This window comes from Amyelois transitella, chromosome 2 (genome assembly GCF_032362555.1).
Source record: "Amyelois transitella isolate CPQ chromosome 2, ilAmyTran1.1, whole genome shotgun sequence".
In the NCBI taxonomy this organism is placed as follows: Eukaryota; Metazoa; Arthropoda; class Insecta; order Lepidoptera; family Pyralidae; genus Amyelois; species Amyelois transitella.
Genome location: NC_083505.1, coordinates 4,748,190 through 4,771,960, shown reverse-complemented (window position 1 = coordinate 4,771,960; position 23,771 = coordinate 4,748,190). Strand labels below are relative to the sequence as shown.

General features: G+C 35.3%; 1 protein-coding gene across 1 annotated transcript; it reads right to left on the bottom strand.

The window, feature by feature from the left end:
- Positions 1 to 21,023: 21,023 nt before the first annotated feature.
- LOC106142993 (peroxisomal N(1)-acetyl-spermine/spermidine oxidase-like) lies at positions 21,024 to 23,519 on the bottom strand. The gene is made up of 3 exons (XM_060951057.1): positions 23,455 to 23,519; positions 22,718 to 22,924; positions 21,024 to 22,380 (listed from the first exon to the last, which is right to left on the bottom strand). The coding sequence occupies exons 1-3, from the start codon at positions 23,517 to 23,519 to the stop codon at positions 21,024 to 21,026; spliced, it is 1,629 nt and encodes a 542-aa protein (XP_060807040.1).
- Between the last annotated feature and the right edge of the window lie 252 nt (positions 23,520 to 23,771).

The window sequence follows — 23,771 nt, the reverse complement described above, 5'->3', positions numbered from 1 at the left end:
AATGTAATACGGACAAAACGTTGGCTTTTCGAATCGTCTCGGAAAATAAAAATAAAAATCAACTTTAACCAACATAAAGGAACTGCGACGAATGTGTGTACCTACCGCTGTAAAATTCGTACCGAAACAGTCCAGAGCAATAAAGTTCAAAATGCGAGATACGAGTAACACGTTTTTGTTTATCACGGCACGACGTCAAGTTTAATAAGGAAAGCATTTTTCTGATTCGTTTCAACATCAGGTAAGTGTGTCAGGGTTCCCGATCCGTGCCCGCCTTTGTTTGCAAATAGAGATGGTATCTGGATGTATAGAAGCTCGGTATAAAACGGTTAATGCCTACTTAAATAGATCGTTGTTTTAAGAGCGGATAATCGATAAGCTTGCTGATTTGGTGGAATTGGAGTAGGGAAGTAGGAAAGCTTGGGGGATTATTCTATTTAGTAGCAATATAGTTAGTGCTGTGTAGTTCCCTGCACTTTAGAATAGGACCACTCAATATTTTTCCCATAGATGTCGTAAAAGACAACTAAGGGAAAGGAAAATAAATTTGTGTTTTTATTTTAGGATTTTCAAAACTGTTGGCTCTGTCTTCCCCCTCAAGGGATAAAGACGTGATAATATTTATGTATGTTTTTATGTAACATTCGGTTAATTTACCCGAAGACAAATCAATTCCATTAAGCTAGTCTATCCCGAAACTCTCACAGAAAAGGGAAAATAAACGCGCGGATCCGCGGGCATAATCTCATCATGAACAAGAAAGCCAATAGGTACGCATGTACAGTTACAGTATAATCAGGTAAAATCTTATTAACTTTACGTCGTTCTGAATTACTGTAATAAGGGAAAGCACTTGTAACCCGGCTAAAGGTCGGCTTTGGCGACAGGCAATTAATTAAAAAATGTCGTCATTAATTTCCATGGGTATTCAGGTGCACGTATAAATGATTAACGGTCACTTTGACCCGGCCAAATTGCTTATATCCGTTTGACACGATGCAGATCCATAAACCACAGGGGTGTGACTGAAAGGGTTGAATTGGGTTATTACAGCAATATTGTTTTGGCGATGTCGAGGACGGAACGTGGACGAATGTGGATATTGTATAGAATACTCGTATGCCTGACGGAGGCACCACTTTATATTTGCACGTTGCATTATCTATCTTAAGCGCAGAAATCAAAAGTCACACTTATTATAGTCTATAAATTATAATATATTAATTATTTAGTATATAAATATATATTATAAACATAAAAAAATTACGTTTACTTTACTAAACAGATTTGCTCTTTATAGAAATATAGCCTGTACTCGTATTTTAAAATACACATAAGTAATGAAAACTTAATCAGAGTCACCTGAGACGTTACATTTGTTCTATGTTCTAAATTTTATGTATTATGCATTCGAAAATTTGTCATATCCATAGCCATTTGCATACCTTCTTAAACTATACAGGGTGTATCTGATTCTCGGTTCAAATAATTTGAAAAAGGGGGGTTAAAATTTTACCTAATTATCCAACAATAACAAGAAGTATGGGAATACAGACAGGTGGACAGAATTCAAAAGACGAGTCGACAGCGTGGCGGTGCCGTTTCACTGGAAGCCCGTAGCGAGCGCACTGTCCAAACATTCTGAGACTTTGTAGTAAGTATTTTAATTTTTTTATCTTTTTAACTAATGAAATTAAATAATAACTTAGTTTTAGTTATTTCTGATTAATAAATAGTAAAATGCAACGCGAAAGTTTAAAAACAAAACTAATAATAATTAAGTACATATTTCATTGATTTTATATTTTATAAAGTTATGCGTATGATTTGCACATGATTAACTATGTCCTAAAATATGTAAAGCAGTTTACCAGCCAACCTGTAAAAAGGCTTGCATTTTAAAATCTGTGCAAATTGCAGCCCCAATGCATAAAAAATCATATAAAATATTTTTTGTTTGTATACTACAAAGTAGCGTATAACCTTACTTTTATTTTGATATTTGCATATCACGAGGTAAATTTTATGCGATAGTGATGTGCTTATTTTACATAAGTAGTGAGTGAAGCTACTTTGTTGTATAAAGGTCTGCAACGCAGAAAAATTAATTACATGTCGGCTACTTTTTTTTCCATGCACATTTCAAAGAACGAATAGCATGGTTTACGCTGTTCAGACTACCTTATATATACCTATTTGTCGTGTGTTTCAACAGAGACAGGCTTTTTGACTAAAATAAAATATAAATTAAAAGCTTTTACAAGAGAACTAGAGGACGCCCATGGGTCCGACTGCTTCAAACAAAAAAAATCCGTTAATTCCCGATCCCTGGAATTTCGGGAATTCCTTTCTTTGTGCACCCCTAGACCACATGAGGTACCAATACATACATACATATATACATACGGTCACGTCTATATCCCTTGCGGGGTAGACAGAGCCAACAGTCTAGAAAAGACTGAATGGATAAAATTGAGATTCAACTAGTGACAGGTTGCTAGCCCATCGCCTAAAATAGAATCCCAAGTTTGTAAGCCTATCCCTTAGTCGCCTTTTACGACATCCATGGGAAAGAGATGGAGTGGTCCTTTTTGGTATTGGTGCCGGGAACCACACGGCACCAACATGCCAAATAACAAATTTCTAGACCCAGCGGTTTGCGTTGCATGCCAGTCAGTAACGGAAGATTTTTATACAGATTAACAAAGCACTTGACCTTCCACTTACAATCCCAAGTGTCTACATACGTATATAGCGGCTGTCCTTAAAAAAATGGCACAAAATAAAGCAATCAGCGCGGGAAGTGCGCGGTATCGCGGAAATGGCGACTTTGCGTGTCGGCCTTATTCGCTTGCTATCAGTGCGGCGGGCGGACGTGCGCTGCTAATAACCTTTTAGGCTATATAAAGATGTAATCATTGAACGGTTTAATTACAGGTGCAAACGGGTAACAAATTATTTAATGTAAAAAATTATTTTAAATTGCAAGGTCGTATGCCTAAATTAAACGACACCGTACTCTATTTTACGATGCTAACTTATTTTGTTAAATGTTTCTCTATCAGATGTATTTACGTCGTAAACAAAATAAAATGTACTACTAGCATACCTTAATGAACTTAATTATAGTACTCAGAACGAAACTCTGTGTGAGTTCCAATGAGGACCATTACGAACAAAACCTATCTAGATACTTACTTTCATTGAAATGGCATTGCACAGACCTCCAAAACGCAGCATCGTCGAGTAAACACAGGACAACAAAGGATCCACGTTTTGGTACCATAGACAATAGCCAGATGTTCATTGTCTATGCTGCCTACCTACTTGTGTGATGTTGTAGGTACTTGAATAAGCTGCCAGTGTGTGTTTATACTTGATCTAATACCGTACGTACTGACTAAACTTAGTTGAATTTCGTTTGTAAAATAAATTTCATCCATACCTTCCATTTTTTGTCTAGCAAAAAAACCACAGTGTGTGCGTTGCACCATCTCTCTCACATTGTAAAACTCAATCAAGGCAATGGCTAAGCGACCTGAATTCTTCTTTTAGTATTTATATATGAATATGAAGGTCCCAAAAGATCTGATTTAAGAAATCCTACCAGAAACGGTACTCCTGGTCGGGCTTTTCATATATAAATATGATCTGTATAGACATTGTCTCACTTCTTGTTTTCAGTGTCCAACATCTTGCTTATATAAGGATCCAAAGGAGGCAACTACCGCGTGATTTCCATAGTTTAGTTGTGGGCAATATGTAGTTAGCCAAATTAAAAGTCATTTTCGAATCATGTACGCATAGAACCTGTACCTAAGACCAAACAATTTATACATAAATATAATCACGTCTATATACCTTGCGGGGTAGACAGAGTCTTAAAAAGACGGATAGGATCAGCTGTTTTGCAATTTATTTATGAAAAAATCAAATTATATGTGGCCGTTACGTTTTTATGAAAGTGAAAAAGTAGTACGCAATTTTCTTCATCGTAGAATACGACAAATGGCAAAGTGTTAGCAGTTAAAAAAAATCGCTATTGTAGTGTTCTAACCGAAAACCTACAAACATCCATTCGCCTACAAATACCACCTTTCCAATCTCAAACCTATACATTTGTAGATATCCCCACGGCACTGCAGACGTCTCGAGTAAACACGGGCTAGACAAAGGCTATGCCTCCACAAACAGGCGATGTAACGACTAGATTACGCCCACATCTGGATAGTCTGTCTATACGGAGTCTCGTGCATGTCTCTTTCAAATTCAGATGCTTTCTTTCTCAAAGCACATCACCTATTGAGGTAATACGAATAGTATACGTACATACACAATAACATATTTATCCTTTGCGTGTTAGATAAAGACTGTAAATAATTTAAAAAATATATATATTAAAAAAAACTCTCTATGAAAAAAAAAATATTTAAATTACGTTAAAAAAATATATAAACGAAACATTTTATGAACTATATAATTAATCACTGGACTCAAACTCAACTACGAAAATATAATTAATGTTGAAAGTGCAATGTAAACAAAAAGCAACAGAACGAACTACATTATTTATAATTAAAGATTGTCTACGTTATATCTGTACAAGTATGTATTTAATCTATTATATTCGAGCTTCTTTTTTAAACCTGCCGACACTATAAATATCCCACGAAACCATCAGAAACATCACTGTATTTTTGAAAAGATCTCGAATATTTTCCTTTTACTGAAACAGTCGGCTGGTACCTTAATTGAAATCCAAACTTTAAGTTAGGGTTGTAAAGTTAAATATTGCTTGTGGGTAAGTGTAAAAAACAAGCAAGAAGCAATTACAGAGGCACCGCACAGAGAAATTGCAACTAGGAGATAAAATATTGACTTCGATAAAATGCAGTACTGCAATTTGTTTAAATAAAATTGCTACAGAGACAAATACGGCTTATTGTCATTGTATTGCCAGATGCTCACTGTTTTTAAAAAATACCGCTTCTTACTATTACCTCGAGAAGAAGGGTTTAACGTAATTCCGGTTTCATCCTCACCTCTTTGGAGAGGAGCCCGGGGTATGTCTTTGACCATGGATTCTGGACTCGGTGAGTCAGATTTTTATATGAAGCGACTCCCAGCTGACCTCCGCAACCTTTGCAGGTAAACCTCATCCGCATTGTATCCATGGTTACACAACACACCCACTTGCTTAAATGTGCGGATTTCCTCACGACATTTTTCCATCACCGTAAGAGCATCGGTAAGTATTAAAACTAATGTAGGTAATAACTTTGCAAAGAGTGACTGGTACATGGCCGAGGTGGAATTTGAACCTGTGCCTTTTGTGCGCATCATGCATTTTAACCGGACAACTTACCGATTCGACCACAAACGCTCATTTTAGCTTGCAGGTTTATTCCGCACTTTAAAAAATTTTCAATTCGAATCGACTGACTGTGATACTTATTTATTTATTTTTAATTTTTAGAGTACAATAGGCGGACTTGATAGTTGCACAAGCAGAAGTTGTTGAACACGAAAAAAAAATTGTGGATTTGTGGACTTTGGATGTGCAGAGTGACCGCATAAGAAACTCTACGCATTCTCGGTAGCTTTATCTCCATGATATAGCAGACAAAATACGTACAAGATAGGCAAAACTTAACACACACAGTTAAGTTTTGCGTCGCTAAAGATTCCTATTTTTATATTCATATCAATGGGCATAAAACTGAGGAAACTCATAGACGATGTCGGAGAGCATAAATGAAAAACACGCAATCTGTCTATAAATAAAGGCAATTCATAAGCTTGGAAGAACAACAACATACACGTGTATAATAAACTTTCGCTTTCACATTTATTAATACAAAAAGGAAAGCAAAAAATAGAAAAATTATTCTAAAAACTCCGATTCCCGCTCATCAAAACGTTGTTTTCGCAAAATGATTTGCGTGTCGATACAAGGGGGTGAGTGACGCACAGCAGGGGCGGGGTGGGGCGCGCCCGTGACGTCAGCTGTGACGTCACAGTCCCGGCCAAGCCCCGGCCATGGTTACCTGTACCTACGTATCTGTTACGATGTTGAAGGCTGTAGAAATAATGATAAGGGGGGATTTCAACGGTGAAAGGTCATATGATAATCACAGAGCTGAACTTTATTTTTAGGAGGTATGTTATAAAATAGTATTATTTATACTCGTAACAACCTAATGCACACCGAGGTCGATGTACGAGAAAATTTTAAAAATATATGAAAACGTGTACTTATAAGTAATAACCCGCGAAAGTCTAACGTTTACTAATTTTTGGTCACCTTACGTAGTCTTACAAAAGGTAAAACTTAATTCTAATTAGTTGCATTGTCACCGGTTCACCTTTGAAATAAAAACGTTGGCCAGGGACATTGCACCTGTATGCCCGATTTTAGCTAAAGCCGTTGCTTGAATAGAAATATTAATGCTATTCCGTATTGAATTGTATCTGTTTACCCCGCAAAGGATATCGACGTGATTATATGTATGTATGTATGTATGATATATCTAGATATACATCTTCATAAAAAAATCCACGTAAGTACAGAAAAAGAAGGAAGGAAAAGGAATGATACGCAACAATTACTACGATGAGTCATTCGAAAAGAAATATATAAAAAAAAAATTAAAAACATCCGTGCCTTTTTATCTGTGCAAAGCGACATAATGATGGCGGGCTATAAAAGTGAGGTTATTTTTTACAAGTACTTATGAATATTACACCAGCAATCCAATCACGGTAAGAGGTTGAGCCTAGGGATGTGACATTGCTGATAAAAAATCGATTTTTATATAATCGATTTATTTTTTAAGTATGAAAAATCGATTAACAAATAATCGATTTTTCTTAAGAAAATAATCGATTTTATTATATTGATAGATTTTTTCCTAATTTTTCAATTTATGTCAAAATAAACGCCATTTACATTATATCAATAAAATTATTCGTTAAAAATAAACAACAGAAACAGAAAGTTCTTATAAAATCAACACAAATTAAAGTTTTTAACAATCAAGTTTGAAAAATGAAATTTCAGCAACGAATAATGAATAAAATATCAACCGAATGTCGGTAAAATACTGTTCATCGACTAATTCCATCTAGAGAATGTTTGATTAAATTAATCATCTAAAGTTCTAAACTGTTTTAAGAGCACAGAAAGAATGCACAGATGGCGTTGATGTAATATTATGGAGCTATGATTTTCATTATTATAGGATATTATTATATCGCTTAATAATTGTCGTATGGTTTAACAACTTGGTTGACGTCAAATAAATTACTTAAAAACTAAGTTTACTGCCGCTTCCAAGGCGTCAGTGCAGAAGAAGCGGTAACAAACTGCACTGCAGCATTTTCTTCAACAACGTCATCTTCACAATATTAAATTATACTTAGAATAGAATGTGGACGGGAGAATACATTGTTCACGGGAGATTTATATATTTGTGAGATTTAATATTGAAAAAAGATTATATATATATATATATATATATATATATATATATATATATATATATATATATATATATATATATATATATATATATATATTATTATTATATATATTATATATTATATTATTATATATATATATATATATATATATATATTATGGATTGCCAATTTTAAAAAGATTTATGTACAGAGTGTACTGAAATTTTGATTTAAGTTCAAATTAAACTATTCTTTGGCAGTTCGCGTTCCGGGCTCCAAGCAAGAAGACAAAAATGTAATGTTGGAGTGCATTTATTGTATGATTATAAAAATCGATTTTTAATCGATTATTAATTAAAAAAAAATCATGAATAAAAATCGATTTTTCTTTTAAAAAAATCGATTTTTAATCGATTTTTTCCATAATCGATTTTTTTTTTCACATTCCTAGTTGAGCCCCTGGTTGCATAGAATGGAAGCAATATCCATTACGAAGTCAAATAAAAAAAGTTGCATACAACTTATTGCTTCAAGATCGAACTATATAGGTGTACGCAAAAATATTGTAAGTTTTCACAAAAAATAATTGAGTAAGTGTTTTTTGTATAAAATTATGGGAAAAAATAAATTTATGATCCACATCTCATAGAATTATGTTAGTACTTATGATGTATAATAAAAATGACTTCAAAAGAATAAGGGTTTAACAAACACATTTCAAATGACTTTTAGATAATACCTTCAGTTAATTTGTACCTGGGTATTTGGTTTGATAAACTTAGCTCACATCCCAATCCCTATCAATATTATAAATGCGAAAGTTAGTTTGTTTGTTACCTCTTCACGAGTTATTTACTGAGATAATCTTTAAATTTTGCATTAATACATAGAATGATCCTAGAGGAAGGTTTATACCTAGATCATTCTATCTCTTAAAAAAACTCCATCAAAATCCGTGGTGAATTTTAAATGATCTAACCACACATAAATACATACAGAAATAGGGACAGACGCGGGAAGTGACTTTGTTTTATAATATGTAGTGGAGAGTGGAGAAGGACTTGTCGGTGGCACAAAATTTACGAAGCGAAGTTGCGGGTAAAAGCTAGTTTCTTCCCACTGGATCCCTGCAAAGGTACTAGTTTCGCGTCATCCATTCATTACTGTCTTCATCCAACCTCGTCAGTAAAGGTACTATTCGCCAGGTCATCCCCATTATATGCAACTTAGTATACGTAGTATACGTGCATACGTACTAGGCCTTCCCATTCCAAAATTCCTTTTATATAATATATTCACAAAAGTATACATTGCAAACGCTGTAGATGTTAAAAAAGCGAATATAAATAATTCAAAGGCACGACCAACTAACAATTTTATCGTTATATTTTATATTCAAATATGTGCAAAAGAAATAACATACAAAACAAGAATGAAATAAATTTAAAATAGCTCCGTATATGTTCTCAAAAACTTATGAGAATTTGCGAAATAACTTCTTGACATGTTAGTAACGGTATTACTCGTACCAATATTTTAGTTGGTTCTTGGTAAAATATTCGAAATTTTAAAGTTCTCCGCCTCGCCAACTATGCATAAGTTTGAGGATAATATATGTAGTTAAGTACGTAACTAAGTAGAAACATCATTGAAACTTTGGGGTGGGTTCGAGTTTATTATTAGTTCCCAACTGTACATGCTTAGTTTGAATCCTAGGTCATAAATATAATCTTATTTAAATTGTTTATGATCCTTCATCAAAATTCTCAAGGTGAGTTGTTACCAGGCGGACCGAAATTCGAAATTATATAACCTTACTTTTTAATTTTAAATTGTTTACTATTTGTAATAATAAATATTTACTCGTAAAGAATATTACCGTTTGACAGTAGGACTGTTTACCACATATTTAATGTTTGTTTTTTAATTATAAATAGCAACCAGATAAAAAAAAATTAAAAAATTAAACAGTTACGCTGGTTTCATAAATTTTGGAGCTTAACTTATTAAAAATCCAATCCTCTACGAGTACTTTATTTAAAAGCTTGTAAACAAGTTTGGAAGGACCTCTAAAATAATTATTTCGGAGTCTTCATAAAAAATGTATGTATTAACGCAGTTTTTAACGCCAGCCCTTTCCTTCGTTAACAGCAAATTGTTTGCCCAATTAAAACTTTGTACAACAAACAAACGGGCGCAAAACAAACGACTTTCATGTATAAATTTACCAATTTTCTTTTAAAAAATATCTTTGGTGCAGCGCAGAATGCTTGGAAAATGGCGAAAAATTTTCTATATCTTTTGTCTCAAGAAACGAATAGATGAGAGTGTAGGTACATGAATATCAAATAGATCCAAGTCTTTAAGGACCTTTCTGTCGAGACGGGTCAGTGACTCTTTGATTTAATTGAAAATGATACGCTGAGTTGTGAGAAAGAAAATTTCTTTTGATGGATAAAAATATTTATAAACGACTGATGAGAGCAAAATTAGTAAAAAGACCATATTTATTTTACTTGTCACTAAATATCCAAATCAACTATTAAGTTATTTGAAATAGTTCAAAACCTCAATATCACCTACATACATACATATGGTCACGTTTATATCCCTTGCGGGGTAGACAGAGCCAACAGTATTGAAAAGACTGAATGGCCACGTTCAGCTATTTGGCTTAATGATAGAATTGAGATTCAAATAATGACAGGTTGCTAACCCAACGCCTAAAAAAGAATCCCAAGTTTATAAGCCTATCCCTTAGTCGCCTTTTACGACATCCATGGGAAAGGGATGGAGAGGTTCTATTATTTTTTGTATTGGAGCCGGGAACCACACGGCAATCACGGCACACACGGCTCAATATCACTCAACAAGGAAATCATAATCTACAAGAATGCCAGTCATAGAGTAATTGTACTATGTGATATGTAATATGATCATCAGAATAATTGTGTACCTATATAATGGCGATCTCTATAATGTCAATACTTATCAAAGTTTTTAAAAACATATAAAAAAAATCAGATGCCCTAAGAATAGGGCCGCACTGTTCCTTCTTGTGGATATGAGAGCAGACTAGCACAAATTTTTAAAGCTTTATATCTCTATATAAAGTCAGATCTAATTGAAAGAGAAAAATCTTACGAAAGGTGTATTTTTCGAGCTCTGAGCTTTGAAGCCATTGAATAGCTGAGGATAACGGGTTTAACGAGAGAGTTAATTACCCACATTATTCCGCTTCACAATTTACCAATCGTTTATAAAAATTATCTTTCTCCCGGGTCGTAATATTACTGAGAGTCGTGAACTCCACGCGGAATAAGCTTCTCTCTTGCGGTATCCCGCTATCTGTTCCTGGTTTTTGGCATCATGGAAAGAAACATGCAGTTGAGTGTGCTGTCTGGAACGGACTTGATCCCCCTGTCTTGTGGGACCTCTATGTCGTAAATTGTGACCCTTCTTTCTGGCTATGTGACAAAAAATATTTTTTTCTAAAGCAATTCTGTGTAATTTGTCCCGTATATATATTCATATTATTTTTTTATAAAAAATACCTACATTTCTTCCTCAGCAAAGCTGAAATGTATATAATTGCTTTGCTTTCTAGTTTCGCTGTCAAGTTCTCGCGTTTCACTGAAACAAACATTTGAGATGATTGTTCCAACGTATCATTCATATTTGTTCTAGAAAGCGCCGCTTCGTACCGGCTAAAACGTTGCAAGCGTTGTTATATGGATTTCCACTTCAATGTGCAAACTTTACTACATATTTGAAGGATAAATATCTTTTGTGCTGCCAAAAGAACGCTTTCTTAGGAAAAGAAGAGTATTTCAAAGAATACCTCTTTTCTTGTATTGCATTGTAATAGAAACATCTTAAAATCTGTGTACAATGCATTGAAATCGTATTCCTTTGCTAGAAATATTCATTATATAAAAGGAGACGAAATACCTTTTGAACACAAACTTGACTGACTTGGTGTTTAAGAGATCACGATTACGGTTTGCCTAGGGCATGGCTCCATAAACATTATCCTGTAAGTTGAACCAACGTGCAGGTTTAACTTACATTTATACCTGATAATTTGAGGACATACAATACTGAGAAAATTTAAATTCCAATTTTAGCGTTTAAAACGTATATATTTTCCGTATCCACTCGGCTATAACAATTCAAAATGACGGCAAAATTGTAGAGGTAATAGTCGGCAGTAGTACAACAACGGCCAGGCTATGATGGAAATTACGTTTCATTTCCGTCGCGTGATTGAAGACTTGAGCCCCTCCCGGCTAACTTACAGCACCGAAACCCCAATGGAATTATACTGAGTAAGAGTGGATGGAAATTAAAAAAAATTGATGATTATAGTTGAAATCAATGGAGCGCGTAATGCCCTATTAAGGAATTGTATATGTATGTAATGCCTTATTCTTATGTTTGATTAAGTTCATTAGATATTGTATAAGAAATTGCGGTCAAAATTTTTTCTATTATGAAAGAGGGCTTAATGCTATAATGTCTCTTGTTAATTTTGATATTTAATTAATTGAACATATTATTAGAAACTGCATCAAAAAAGGTAGTGAAAAAAGGCAGACTCGAACAAAAACGTAAAAAATAATAATCCCAATATAAACATAAATTGGTCAGAAGCCAAAAAGAGTATAACTAACATTTCACAAAACCTGAAATTCGGTCTCTTATCGCCGCTATTAATATCAATACCAATTAAATCGAATGCAGCCTCGATTGGCTAATTGGCTGTAACCGTTCCATCGACAGTTATCGATAGTGTTTCAATGATGGACCCCGGTTAAGCACATGTGAGCTGGCGAGCATCTGTCAATGTCTGTACTTAATAGCGCTTACCACAGATTAAATTGTCGTCACTGGGCCGTTATTGCGAGTGTCACTGATATTATCGCCGATGTTTATTGTTTTTATGGTAATCAATGAGGTTAATGAAGAGGGAAATCATCGTGAGGAAACATTCACATTCAAACAATTGAATGTAAAACTATGATACAGGTTAGGTTTTCCTGCCAAGGTTGTGGGGGACATATGGTAGTCGCTTAGTTTAAAAACCTGACTCAACCAATCCTGCATCATGGTCAAAAAGACCTACATACAACGAAAACAATTACATATAATATTTTACATAGAGAGTTTCATTAGTTATTTGATTAAAACAGGTGCAAAGGTTTCAAACATGAACATAATGTATGCACTTTGTGCATTTTATGCTTTCCAGTATTTCACGTTGCATGAAATTCACCTGAATGAACCTTGAATTAATCATGCTACTTCTTCTTCTTAGGTGATGTTGAAATTTCTATAAAAGGTAGTTTTATATTAGTAAAAACGTTCAATTAAGTCTGTTTTAAAGATTAAAGTAAGATTTTATAATAAAATAGTACAGCATCAAGAGGTATACGAGTAGGTATAGTTGTCAAAAACTCAGGTGGATTTTCAGGAATGTTTGAGAGTACTTCCTGAAAATTTCCACGGGAACAATACCCCGCCAAAAGTGAAGTCTGTCATATAATTAACTTATGACAACACCATATAAAAGTATCCTAAGGTAGTATTTTTATTTCAATAATAATTTCTGAAACCAAGAAACAATTATGCAAAAATATAGTCATATAATTAAAGTCACAAACTATGTTAGCTCGTAAGATTTCCGATAAGCTACAATTAAGGCGCTATCTAAATGAGATATTAATTGTAAAGTGTGGAAGTACTTAACGAAATAAGGTTCATTTTAACACGATCATGTCTCCATCAGATACAATGACGGTGCAAATAAAAGAGGTAAATTGACAGTGAACAGATGAAGTAACATGATGACTTCAGTGAATAACACATATTCTGCATACTAAAAGGTATATAAGCTCTTAGACTTATGTAGAATTCTGTAAAAGACTTTGAACTTACATCTAAATTGTTAACGAATAACAAACGTACTCGCCGCATCGCCTTTTAATCAATATACTTTTAAAAAACTCTGCTTGGCTGCATTTCCGAGTGACTGATAACGCACAGCTCCAACTACTAGATCTAAAAATTTTCATGTATATTCCTTATCAGGTCAAGGGCTGCACCAAGAGAGCGTTTTAGAAAAATTCGCGCAGAAGCGGGAGAAACAGGCTTTTGGGTCTTTTTGTATAATACGAGTAAAAGTAAGATAGGCCCCTTTATCCCTAAATCTTGTTAAACCTAAGATAAACAATAACTTTTCTCAATTCATATTTTGAGACTTATTATACTTGCAGACCGGAAAAATAAAGGTCAGTTTACAGTTTCGATCCAGGATCTCCCATTAACATGGTAAAGGCATTGTAATCGACTGCTGTTATAGGTAAACCCTAGGTTCTTCCTAAGGCGGCACCAGCCTGTACCCCAAGGATAACGATGATGAGTACGGTAACTGCCTTGTCTAGTGGTGTAGGTCAGATTTAACTGAATCGCTATTTAAATAATTAACCTTCTATAAGGCCAGTGTCGTGCCATTTGGACCATGGCCAATGTTGCACACCTACCCTATTTATTAGGAGTCAGGAAATAGATAAGATTTAATTAAAGACTCGTCATCGGGTTTGCGGTATGACTTTATATGATGATACGTGATTTATTTTTAGGATGAATTATCAAGTTAACTTTTATTTTGAACACATTATTATGAAATTGAATTTAACATCATCGAGATATCAGTTTAGCATAAACATACAAAGTACAAATACTTATTACAGTAACTTAATTAAAAGAAAATTGAAATCACTTTGTCTCCAGTAAAAAAAGAAACGTTACGTATGGCTATGCCAAAAATTGGACAGTGAGACGGTCTACCTATATAACGACGCAATGAACAATGATATCTGTCTATGAAACACCAGGTTATAAATAGAAAATTCCAGTCATTACAACTGAGAGAGCGCAAATTAAAATAGACTTGGAACTATGCGATGGCATGTGATGTCTTCATTGTTGCCAATAAACTTGGACTATAGTAAACAAACACGTGTCCTACTTTCAAATTATCTTGTTTTCCAACAACATCAATACTTTTGTGATCTATTTGACGATAAAAACATTTTTTTTGTATATTTATTATGTGTGTTAAATAAAAATTTCATAACAACACCTACCTATAAAACATAAAGGCGATGAAATGCTGTTGTTTAATATTATATTATTAAATATATAACCGTTAAGTTAGTATGTCATAAAACAAGTCTCGACCTTACTTTGAGGCTAACTCAACCTGTGTCCTGTATACCTATATTTTATTTATTGATGTTATTCAATAGACCTTTCATCTATGTAATAAAATTATATAAATATATATTTTTAAATATGAATAGATGATTTATATCTCTGAGTTTTGGGTGCAATTTTTTGTCCTCCACGGCACTTTTTTGGGAAAATATCATAAATCCCTTAATGAGATTTTTTTTTAACTTCTCCAACACTTATGCTTGTCGACCAACACTAAATGATTAATAACCCTTATTATCTACATTTAGCTACACTTACACACATAGATATATAACAAGTTATGAATATAATATTATGACAGAAACAAAATGACGTTTGGATTCCCGCCAAAAAGTTCCATCACGTTTACTTCATAAGATCCGTTTCCTCTGAAGTTTCCATTTTCATTCTAATCAAGCTTTAATGACTGTCCTGCGACACTAAAGTTGCGCTTGCGGCTTTGGCCATGTAAAAATATCAATATATTTTTCTTCCCCGAGATTATCCTTCCCGCGGCAAATTCAGAAAGTCCTAACCATTAGATCATATAAGGAACCAAATTACAATGTTCTAGTCCCAGCGGTTGTGCCCCTGTGCGGTGATATAACAGTCAATCAATACGTTAGTTTTTCTTTTTTATATAAGTAAGTATTAAGATATAAAATATCATTAAGTCTTACCTTATATCATAATCGAAGAATTTTCAGCTGCCTTTTTTAAGAAAAACACTATTCACCAAGTTGTATAATCGTCCACTTCAATTTTAAGTCAAAACACTAAATTACGATGAAAATAGCGAATCTAACACCAAATGGTAGCTATCAATAGTTTTACTACAACGAACCTTCTTAGGCACTTTTAATATTGAGAATATCAATTATGATAAGAGAGGGAGAGTAAAAAAGCACTGAGTTACGCACTACTTGTATGAGTTATTTTTTATGAAAATTTTACTGATTGTAATGTTCAATGAATACACCGACTTGACGGGCTGTGTACACCTGAAACAAATGAATGTAATGTTATTCATACTTTTTCCATGATCTTTCTTTTAATTATTTAATCGTCGTTATTCGTAAACATTAATTAAATATAAACTATATAAAATTTAAATGTAACACGCATTGTCTGCCTGCTGTAACACTTACAACTTTGCTGCAATTTTAGGCAAGAAATATTTTTTTACCGGAAATTTTAGCTTTCTACTCATACTGACATTATTCAGTACTCCACCATATATATGTAAAACACTTTCAAAAAGCTTCGATTTCAATAAGGGCCCAGAATTTACTCACACAAAATAGAAAATCAATGATACGAACACCCTTTCCGATCACATTCCGCGTTCTACCATTTTCCTTGTTTACCATCTCAGCCTTAACTGTGGACTGACGAAGCGGATTTGATACAAATATAAGCTCTGCAATCACATCTTTGGCCTGCAATATCATTGGTAGTACAATAGCGTTACATAATCGAGGATCAACATCTCAAAGAAATTTTGCAAAAAGTATCCCATCAATCTTCGCCGTGCAAAAAGTGGAAGAAGACATTTGATTTATCTATTTGAATATTAGCTCGCCATGTTTAAGTAGGTCGTATCAGAATGTTTCAATAGATAGGAGGGATAGTGGCCAAGAATTCTTATATTACGCAACTGGAAATTTATGACATGTGATTTTTCGCTGAAGGAATACAATGTTGCTCAGATTTTTTTTCTCTTTTGGTACCTAATGCTCTTGAGGATTAGTATCAAGATATAAAGGTAACGAGAAAATCCATTAATGTTTTCAACGTTGTGGTTTAAATGCATGTCTAAAATATACTTAAGTAACTTACTAGTGCCGTGTGGTTCCCGGCACCAATACAAAAAAGAGTAGGACCACTCCATCTCTTTCCCATGGATGTCGTAAAAGCGACTAAGGGATAGGCTTACAAACTTGGGATTCTTCTTTAGGCGATGGGCTAGCAACCTGTCACTATTTGAATCTCAATTCTATCATTAAGCCATATAGCTGAACATGGCCATTCAGTCTTCTAGACTGTTGGCTCTGTCTACCCCGTAAGGGATATAGACGTGACCATATGTATGTATGTATGTAGTAACTTACTACTTACTTACTTACAAAAATGCATACGATCCATTCCTGTTAAAAGGCTACAGTAGCCTGAACCTACATCCAAAATAACCTCGTAAAAAATTAATAGTATCTCAATAGACACTTATTTAATTTGCCAACCTAACTCGAAGTTACGAAGCGCTAACAGCTAGTGTATCAAAAATTCCCAAGGCGGGATTGTGTCAGACAAGTAGTTGACCGTTAATCTTTTCACGGCGTCTGTCACTTACAAGTATATGCTGTCTTTAAAGACCCTAGGTCTCGAGATAACATAGGAATATCAACAGTTACATGGGTTATGATAACATAGGATTATTAACAAGAAAGTTCCGGAGAATTTTTTTATTGAGATTTCGTTTAAGGCAAACTCAAGTTAGCTGTTAAATAAGCTGATAATAATGTACTAATAAACTTTTGTCTGTGCTTAAATATTTGTATAAAGAGGAGGTAAAGAATTGCAGTTTTCAAATAATGAATTTACATGATCACCCGGTTGTAACTCCCGGTTAGCACAGTTCAGATTACTTTTGAAGATGTAATTTGTATCTTTATGTCAAATTTCTTCATAATGGGTCCAAAACTATTTACATAAAATTTAAAGTAAGAAACTCGTGAAAAACTACCCCTATCAATAAAAAAGCAACATCATCCAATGACGCAACTGATTGGGCTGCGTTGTCCACAAGTGCGCTGAGGCGTCACTTCCCTAACTAGCTTTGTAGCAGTTCCCGAGACCAATTAGGCGGAAGAGGAAATTGCATCCCTTGGGCCAGCTCTCAAATTGTCCAAACGTCAGCAGCTCTCCAAACGAAAATGACAATTTACCTCGATTACCTAGTGTTTTAGGGTTGTTTGTATGCTTTTAGATCAGTTAGTACCTAGGTTCATAAATTATGTTCATAAGCGATAGTAAATTGTTATTCAATTGCCTTAGCGTTACGAAACAGTTTAATTAAATTAAAGACATAAAAACTTTACAAAACTGTTTTTATGTCTTTTAATGTTTTTGTTGTTATTTGTTTAATATTTTTATCCCTGAAGAAACAACAAGTGTTATAGTAGCAGCTGAAATAATGCAGATTTTTAATTTGCACAATGACGATTATAACATTTTCAATCTTTCTCTAGATTGTTTTTTACTTATTTATTTTCCACTTTTACTTTTAAACGTTTAATTGAATGAGCTGGTATTAACATTAATCCACGCACGTGACTTGAGAGATAGGAGAATGTCCTCAGATAGCGAAGTAAATATATATGAAGTCGGTTAAAAAACACTTGCTCCGAAATATTTTGTAGCGAATACTGCGAATTATTTTGTCGAAAGTATGTGACCAGAGAATAATAAGTATTTCTTCTTGATTAACATAAATCTCGCCTCGTTCCCGGTGGAATGGGCAGAGACTATATAATAACCCCCGTGACATTGCCATCAACATTTCTAACTGATTTTGAAGAAAATATAGAGTGATCGCTTTAAGAATATGAAATTAAAACCGCTAAAACTATTAAGATAAAAGGCACAGCTGTCAGCATCTGAAATACGATTGGCTAAGCTCTTAGTATCCGCGTTATTTCTAAAATATTTTGTAACTGAAAGATGTGTGCGCTGTCGGCATTTGGCATCAGGCCAGTACTGTCTTCACCCTTGTGACAACTTTTATAAGACATGGAAAACATAGCTCATTCCATGTATTTGTGAAAACTGGAACAAAATCAAGTCTTTCGTTGAATATCTTCGTTTAAAATTAAACGGAAAACTAACGACGCAGTTGAGAATTTTACTTCAAACTTGCCCAGATGAACTCTAATATAAATAAAATATATATTTTTTAATAATAATAGACTTGCTTACCGTTCGTACCCAATTAACGTCGAGCCGAGCCTCGTCTCGGGCCAGGATCATTAAGAAGCAGGTGCGAGCGTAAAGGATCGTCTGCTGCGTCGCATTGAAAAACCGAAAAGATGAATGAAATATGCACAAACGTTGCGATAAAATAGTGCAGGGGGCACCGTGATAGCGTTTCGCGCACCTCAACGTTAGTTTCGCGAGATATCGTTGTGCGGGGAAATGTTCGGGCGACGCGAGCCGCCCGCTTGCTTCGAGCGACTGCCGCCCGGGCCGGCGCTCGCCCCGCCCGCCACGCAGCACGCACCGCGGCCGAGCGCCTGCACCGGCACCGCCACGCACTAGCTTCCCTCGGGCTGCTAGCTCGCTGCGGGTTCACGCACCACGCGAATCGATGTGTTCTGCCAGGAGCAGTCGGGAGCTGCGGGGGAGAGGGCACGCACCGCGGCGCGGGGGGCCGGTCCTGCGCGCTGCGTCACGCATCTGTCTCGACGCTTTCTTGCGTGCTCCCGCAGGCATCTGCAGAGACTTACACGCGCCGCCCCCGTGACATTGCGACGGTGTTAATGCCCTTACTCTATAGTTTACATGTTAAACCTCAACGATGAAGAATCTTTTTTCTAAATTAATTATACGGAATAAATAAACGAGTTTATAAAATTTGCCCAGCGTTCATAACCGAAATATAATTCATAAATCAGTCTTGTAAAATCAGTAACTCAAGGAAATTTGACCTGAAGGTCAGTTTTACGTAAATACCCATCAAACCATCATAGATGGAATAATAAATCTACCAAGAAAATAATGTCCTCATTGATTTTTGACCACGTAAAAATTTAATTATTGCGTGGTCAAAAATCAGTTTTTAAGATGCTGTAAAACGATTAAGGACTGTTTTAATGGCCTATGACGGCCACTAACAACAATCTGCCTTGGAAATAGGTCTAGTTCTCCGTTTTTCACTATTAGTTTAAAAATAAAGCTGTCATTTCACTGACTGGTGCCTATACTTACTTAACATCTAATCGACTCTTGATCTATTTACACTTCAGCCTCCGAAATGCATTTGTCAACTGGAACTGAGTACGCTCTCGTCTCAGCTCACTGGATTACCATCCATCAATGTTCCAATCAATTTATACAATCCTTTGTAACCAGTCTGGGTCGTTTTGGATGAACGACTTGAGTAAACAAACTTCAAGAATATATTTCGCTACATTTTGCGCGTGGCTTTGCTCCGAATTAACAGAAAAAATTGAGATACCCTTTCTTACTCCTGAAGGTTTTGTGTTCTCTGTGCCAAATATTATTAAAAACGCGTCGGTTCAGCAATTTTTTAATTTATTCGTTACAAACAAAAATCTTTTCTCTCTGGATAATTTGATGAAATTTGTTACAGTGAAAATAATATCAACTAAAAGTCTTATAACATTACCTCCGAGTTGATACTATTTATCCCACAAGAATACTGACCCATGTATAACATTAATGTTGAATATGTAAAATAACTAAAAAATTGCTAGCTATTTCAAATATTTTTTCTATTTTCCATATTAACATCACAACACATATCTGTCATTAATTTTTATATCCCATACGAACCTAAAAAAATTACGGTCAGCTAAATGTACAGAAGAATTATGTCAGATTCCTTTACTTAGATTGAGATTATCATACGGAACAGTAAATTCAATGCTTTCTAAGGTCCACTTACAAACAACAGCACGCGCAAATGTCTATAAAGGAGCCATATCAGCTTCTTACAAAGCTTATTAAAACTAATGATGGTGCCGTAGTTCCGATCTCGTAAAAAATAGGTTTGTCCCAAAACGTGGTGCCTTGATCCGACTTCCCTGCTCTATAATAGTTTTTCTTGGGTCAAGCTCATATAATATAACGAAAAGGAAAATAATAATTTGATATTGACTCAGTAAATAGTCTTGTTGTTATTCGTACTGCTTACTAAAAAAGAATAAAACGTCAGTATTTCTGTATCCAATATTAAATATATTACACACTATTTTGACAAAATGATATACTTAGTATGTAGGTCGATAGAAACATCACTAGATAGGTATGGCATGTTATCTGGCTAAACATAAAACTATCAGCTAAGACACAAGACTCATCCAAGTTTCAAAACTAACAACAGGAAGTCCTGAACTTGCCTCAGATAAGTTAGTAGTTACGCAGGCATGAGTTCCGGATGAAAATATTAAAGAGTGGAACAAGGGAAGAACAAGGAACTTTCTCAATAGTTAACACCGTGTTACATAATATCATTTAATTTATACTCAGACAAACCAATACATATAGAAACGTAAGTTAGTCTATTATTAGCTTTCTTCTTTTTTGCGTTTCTTTTTTTTCTTATCACCAGCGCTCTCAAGTGCGGGCAACGGTGGACCTTTGAATCTCAAAGTTAATTGTATAACTCTTTCTGCTTCTCGTACACCACTGAGCCGCGCCCCCGAGACAGTAGCAAAATGACCAGGCACAGTAGCTTCTCCGGCAAACAAAAGAATAGGCGGTATTGGTTCACTCGGACCAGGAAGAGGACATGCAAGTGCACGCTGAGCACTACCATCTGAACAGTTACAATCATAAGAGTACGCCCCACAGAAGTATGGATCCGACGTCCAATGTGACCTTAATATCGTACAAGGATATGGTATGCTTTGATTCCCGGTTGAACTTCGAAGCAAACTAGTAATTCCTTCCGCTATATCCCTATCACATAGACCCTCCATCGCCAAAGCTTCCTGACCGACAACCCAAGCACACATAACATGTTTACTATTGGGAACAGCTTCTAAGGCTGTTATTCCACTTGTCCAGTCACAACGACCTAAACAGTTTTGGCAATATTTAAAGTCCAAATTCCCTTTGTGCCAAAACCAGAAAGGTCTGCCATATTCCAAGTATATTTTGTTACAATAACCATATCCAAGGCACCGCATTGCATCAATTTTTGAAGCCGGTAACGCTGGACAGAATAATTTTACTGAGTTAGCACGCAAAACACCTAGAGAAACTGTAATGATGACGTAGTCGGCGGGAAACTCTTCTCCGTCGACCGCAGTTACTGTTGCTCTATAACCTGACTTGTGGCTAGTTCCCCAATAAATACAATCCACAGGCTTGCAGTATCGAATTGAGCCTTCTGGAATTTGTCGTAACAAGGGCGCCAGTATACCGACTAATCCAAGTGGGACCCTTACCTCTCCGCCTGGCATATTCATAAAACAACCGCAATGGTCAGCACAAAGCATCGCAGTGTCATCTCCACACCTAGCGCTCAACATGTGAGCGAGCCCAAACATTACTCTGGCAGCATCATGTTGCTGTTCTTCAGGGTAATCGTGTAATTCCTGCTGGATTCTGAGACTCATAAAATTGATTAAAGATCCCTGTTGTTTGTTTCCTCCTAGACAGTATATTTGTGCGGCTTCCTCTTCAATTTGGCGAAATTTATGATAAGCCGTTACAGTAGGAGGAAAAGGCATTTTTCCTGTAACGATTCTGTTGAACAGTCCACGTGTATGCTCCGCCCCCGGTACTCCTGGGCGCGGCGGATCCTCAGTGGCTGACATCATGTATACAGGATGAGTGAGACAATTGTCCGGTTTCCAATGAGAACCGAGCTCTGCGACTATGTCGCCAAGCCAGCATGAATGGATTCGTCCACCAGGTCTATAATCAAAATGTAAGTATTGGTGAATTTTTAAATTGGGATATAATTATCACGTTTATTTACAGCGGTGTACCTATCAATACACAAAAGCAATAAGTAGAATCAGAAAGTTTCTCTCGAAATCACGACTATATCCCTTGCGTGGTAGACAGAGCCAATAGTCTCGAAAAGACTGATAGACCACGTTCAACTGTTTGACTTAATGATAGAATTGAGATTCACATAATGACAGGTGGCTAGCCCATCGTCTTCAAGAATAATATTATAAAATATATATTACATTAAACCAAAAAAAAAAAATAATAAAAAAAAAAATAGTACACATATACAATTCACCTTTCGTAAGCTTCAAGAACCGCGATATTATTAATTCCTCGTTGTGAAAGCCTTGCAGCTGCGGCCAACCCCGCCATACCGGCTCCTATGATGACAACCCGAGGCTCTGCAAAACATTTGTCTGGGTCCATGGGCTGTACTGCACATGTACCGCGGTCTTGCAGGTCGACCGAGCAATCGTATACTGCTGGAGATTTCTCGCAAAAGCTGCAAATTTTAAGTAAGAGTATAAGTAAGTACTTATAGATAGTCACCGTCTCTTTCCCCGATGGGTAGGCTTTTTCTCGCCATTTGCAACGAATCCTATGTACTTATATGCCTTCGTAATTTTTTTGCCTTATGCAAATTTATCAAGCTTTTCTGGCGTTCTTTGACTTAGCAGCGATCTGGTATTTCCCGAAAAACATCCAAAATTTGATCAATTATGAGTACATTCGTCTAAGCCTTCCCATTCTAACGTTCTCGTTTACACTCACTTTGTATACGTATTTTTGGTCAATCTGCCAAAATCAAATAAGCATATCTAAGTAGATATCAATGTGTACTCGTATTCTCATCTAATATCCTCCTTTAGTTCTCAATGCGTCTTTACACGGGTTTCTTCTCTTAGACCGTGTATAGTAGAAACTTTAAACAAAACCTTATACACCATCGACAGAACTTCGCCTAAGTAAGGAAGCTAATTTATTTTTGCTATAGTGATTTGTTACGTAATAAAGAAAATGAGTAGAACTCACCATCGTGTTAGTAACCTCGGCCATCTTCTTGTTATTGCCGAGATTGTGTTACTGAATAATTTCATCTGTCAATTTCCAATACTATGTAGGTACTTTAAATTTTTGATACCAATAATTTAGTAAAACATCGTAATCTAGATTAAATCAAAACATTTCAAACGAAAACTCGTTTGTTATGACTACATACATGACAGATTTCAAAAAGAAGTAATAAGTACGTATTATTCATTGTTGATGTTACCTCTTTGTAGATTGTAGTCTAAATTCATTTATCTCAGATTATTGTTGAAAATTATTGGGTTCAATTAGTTATTGCC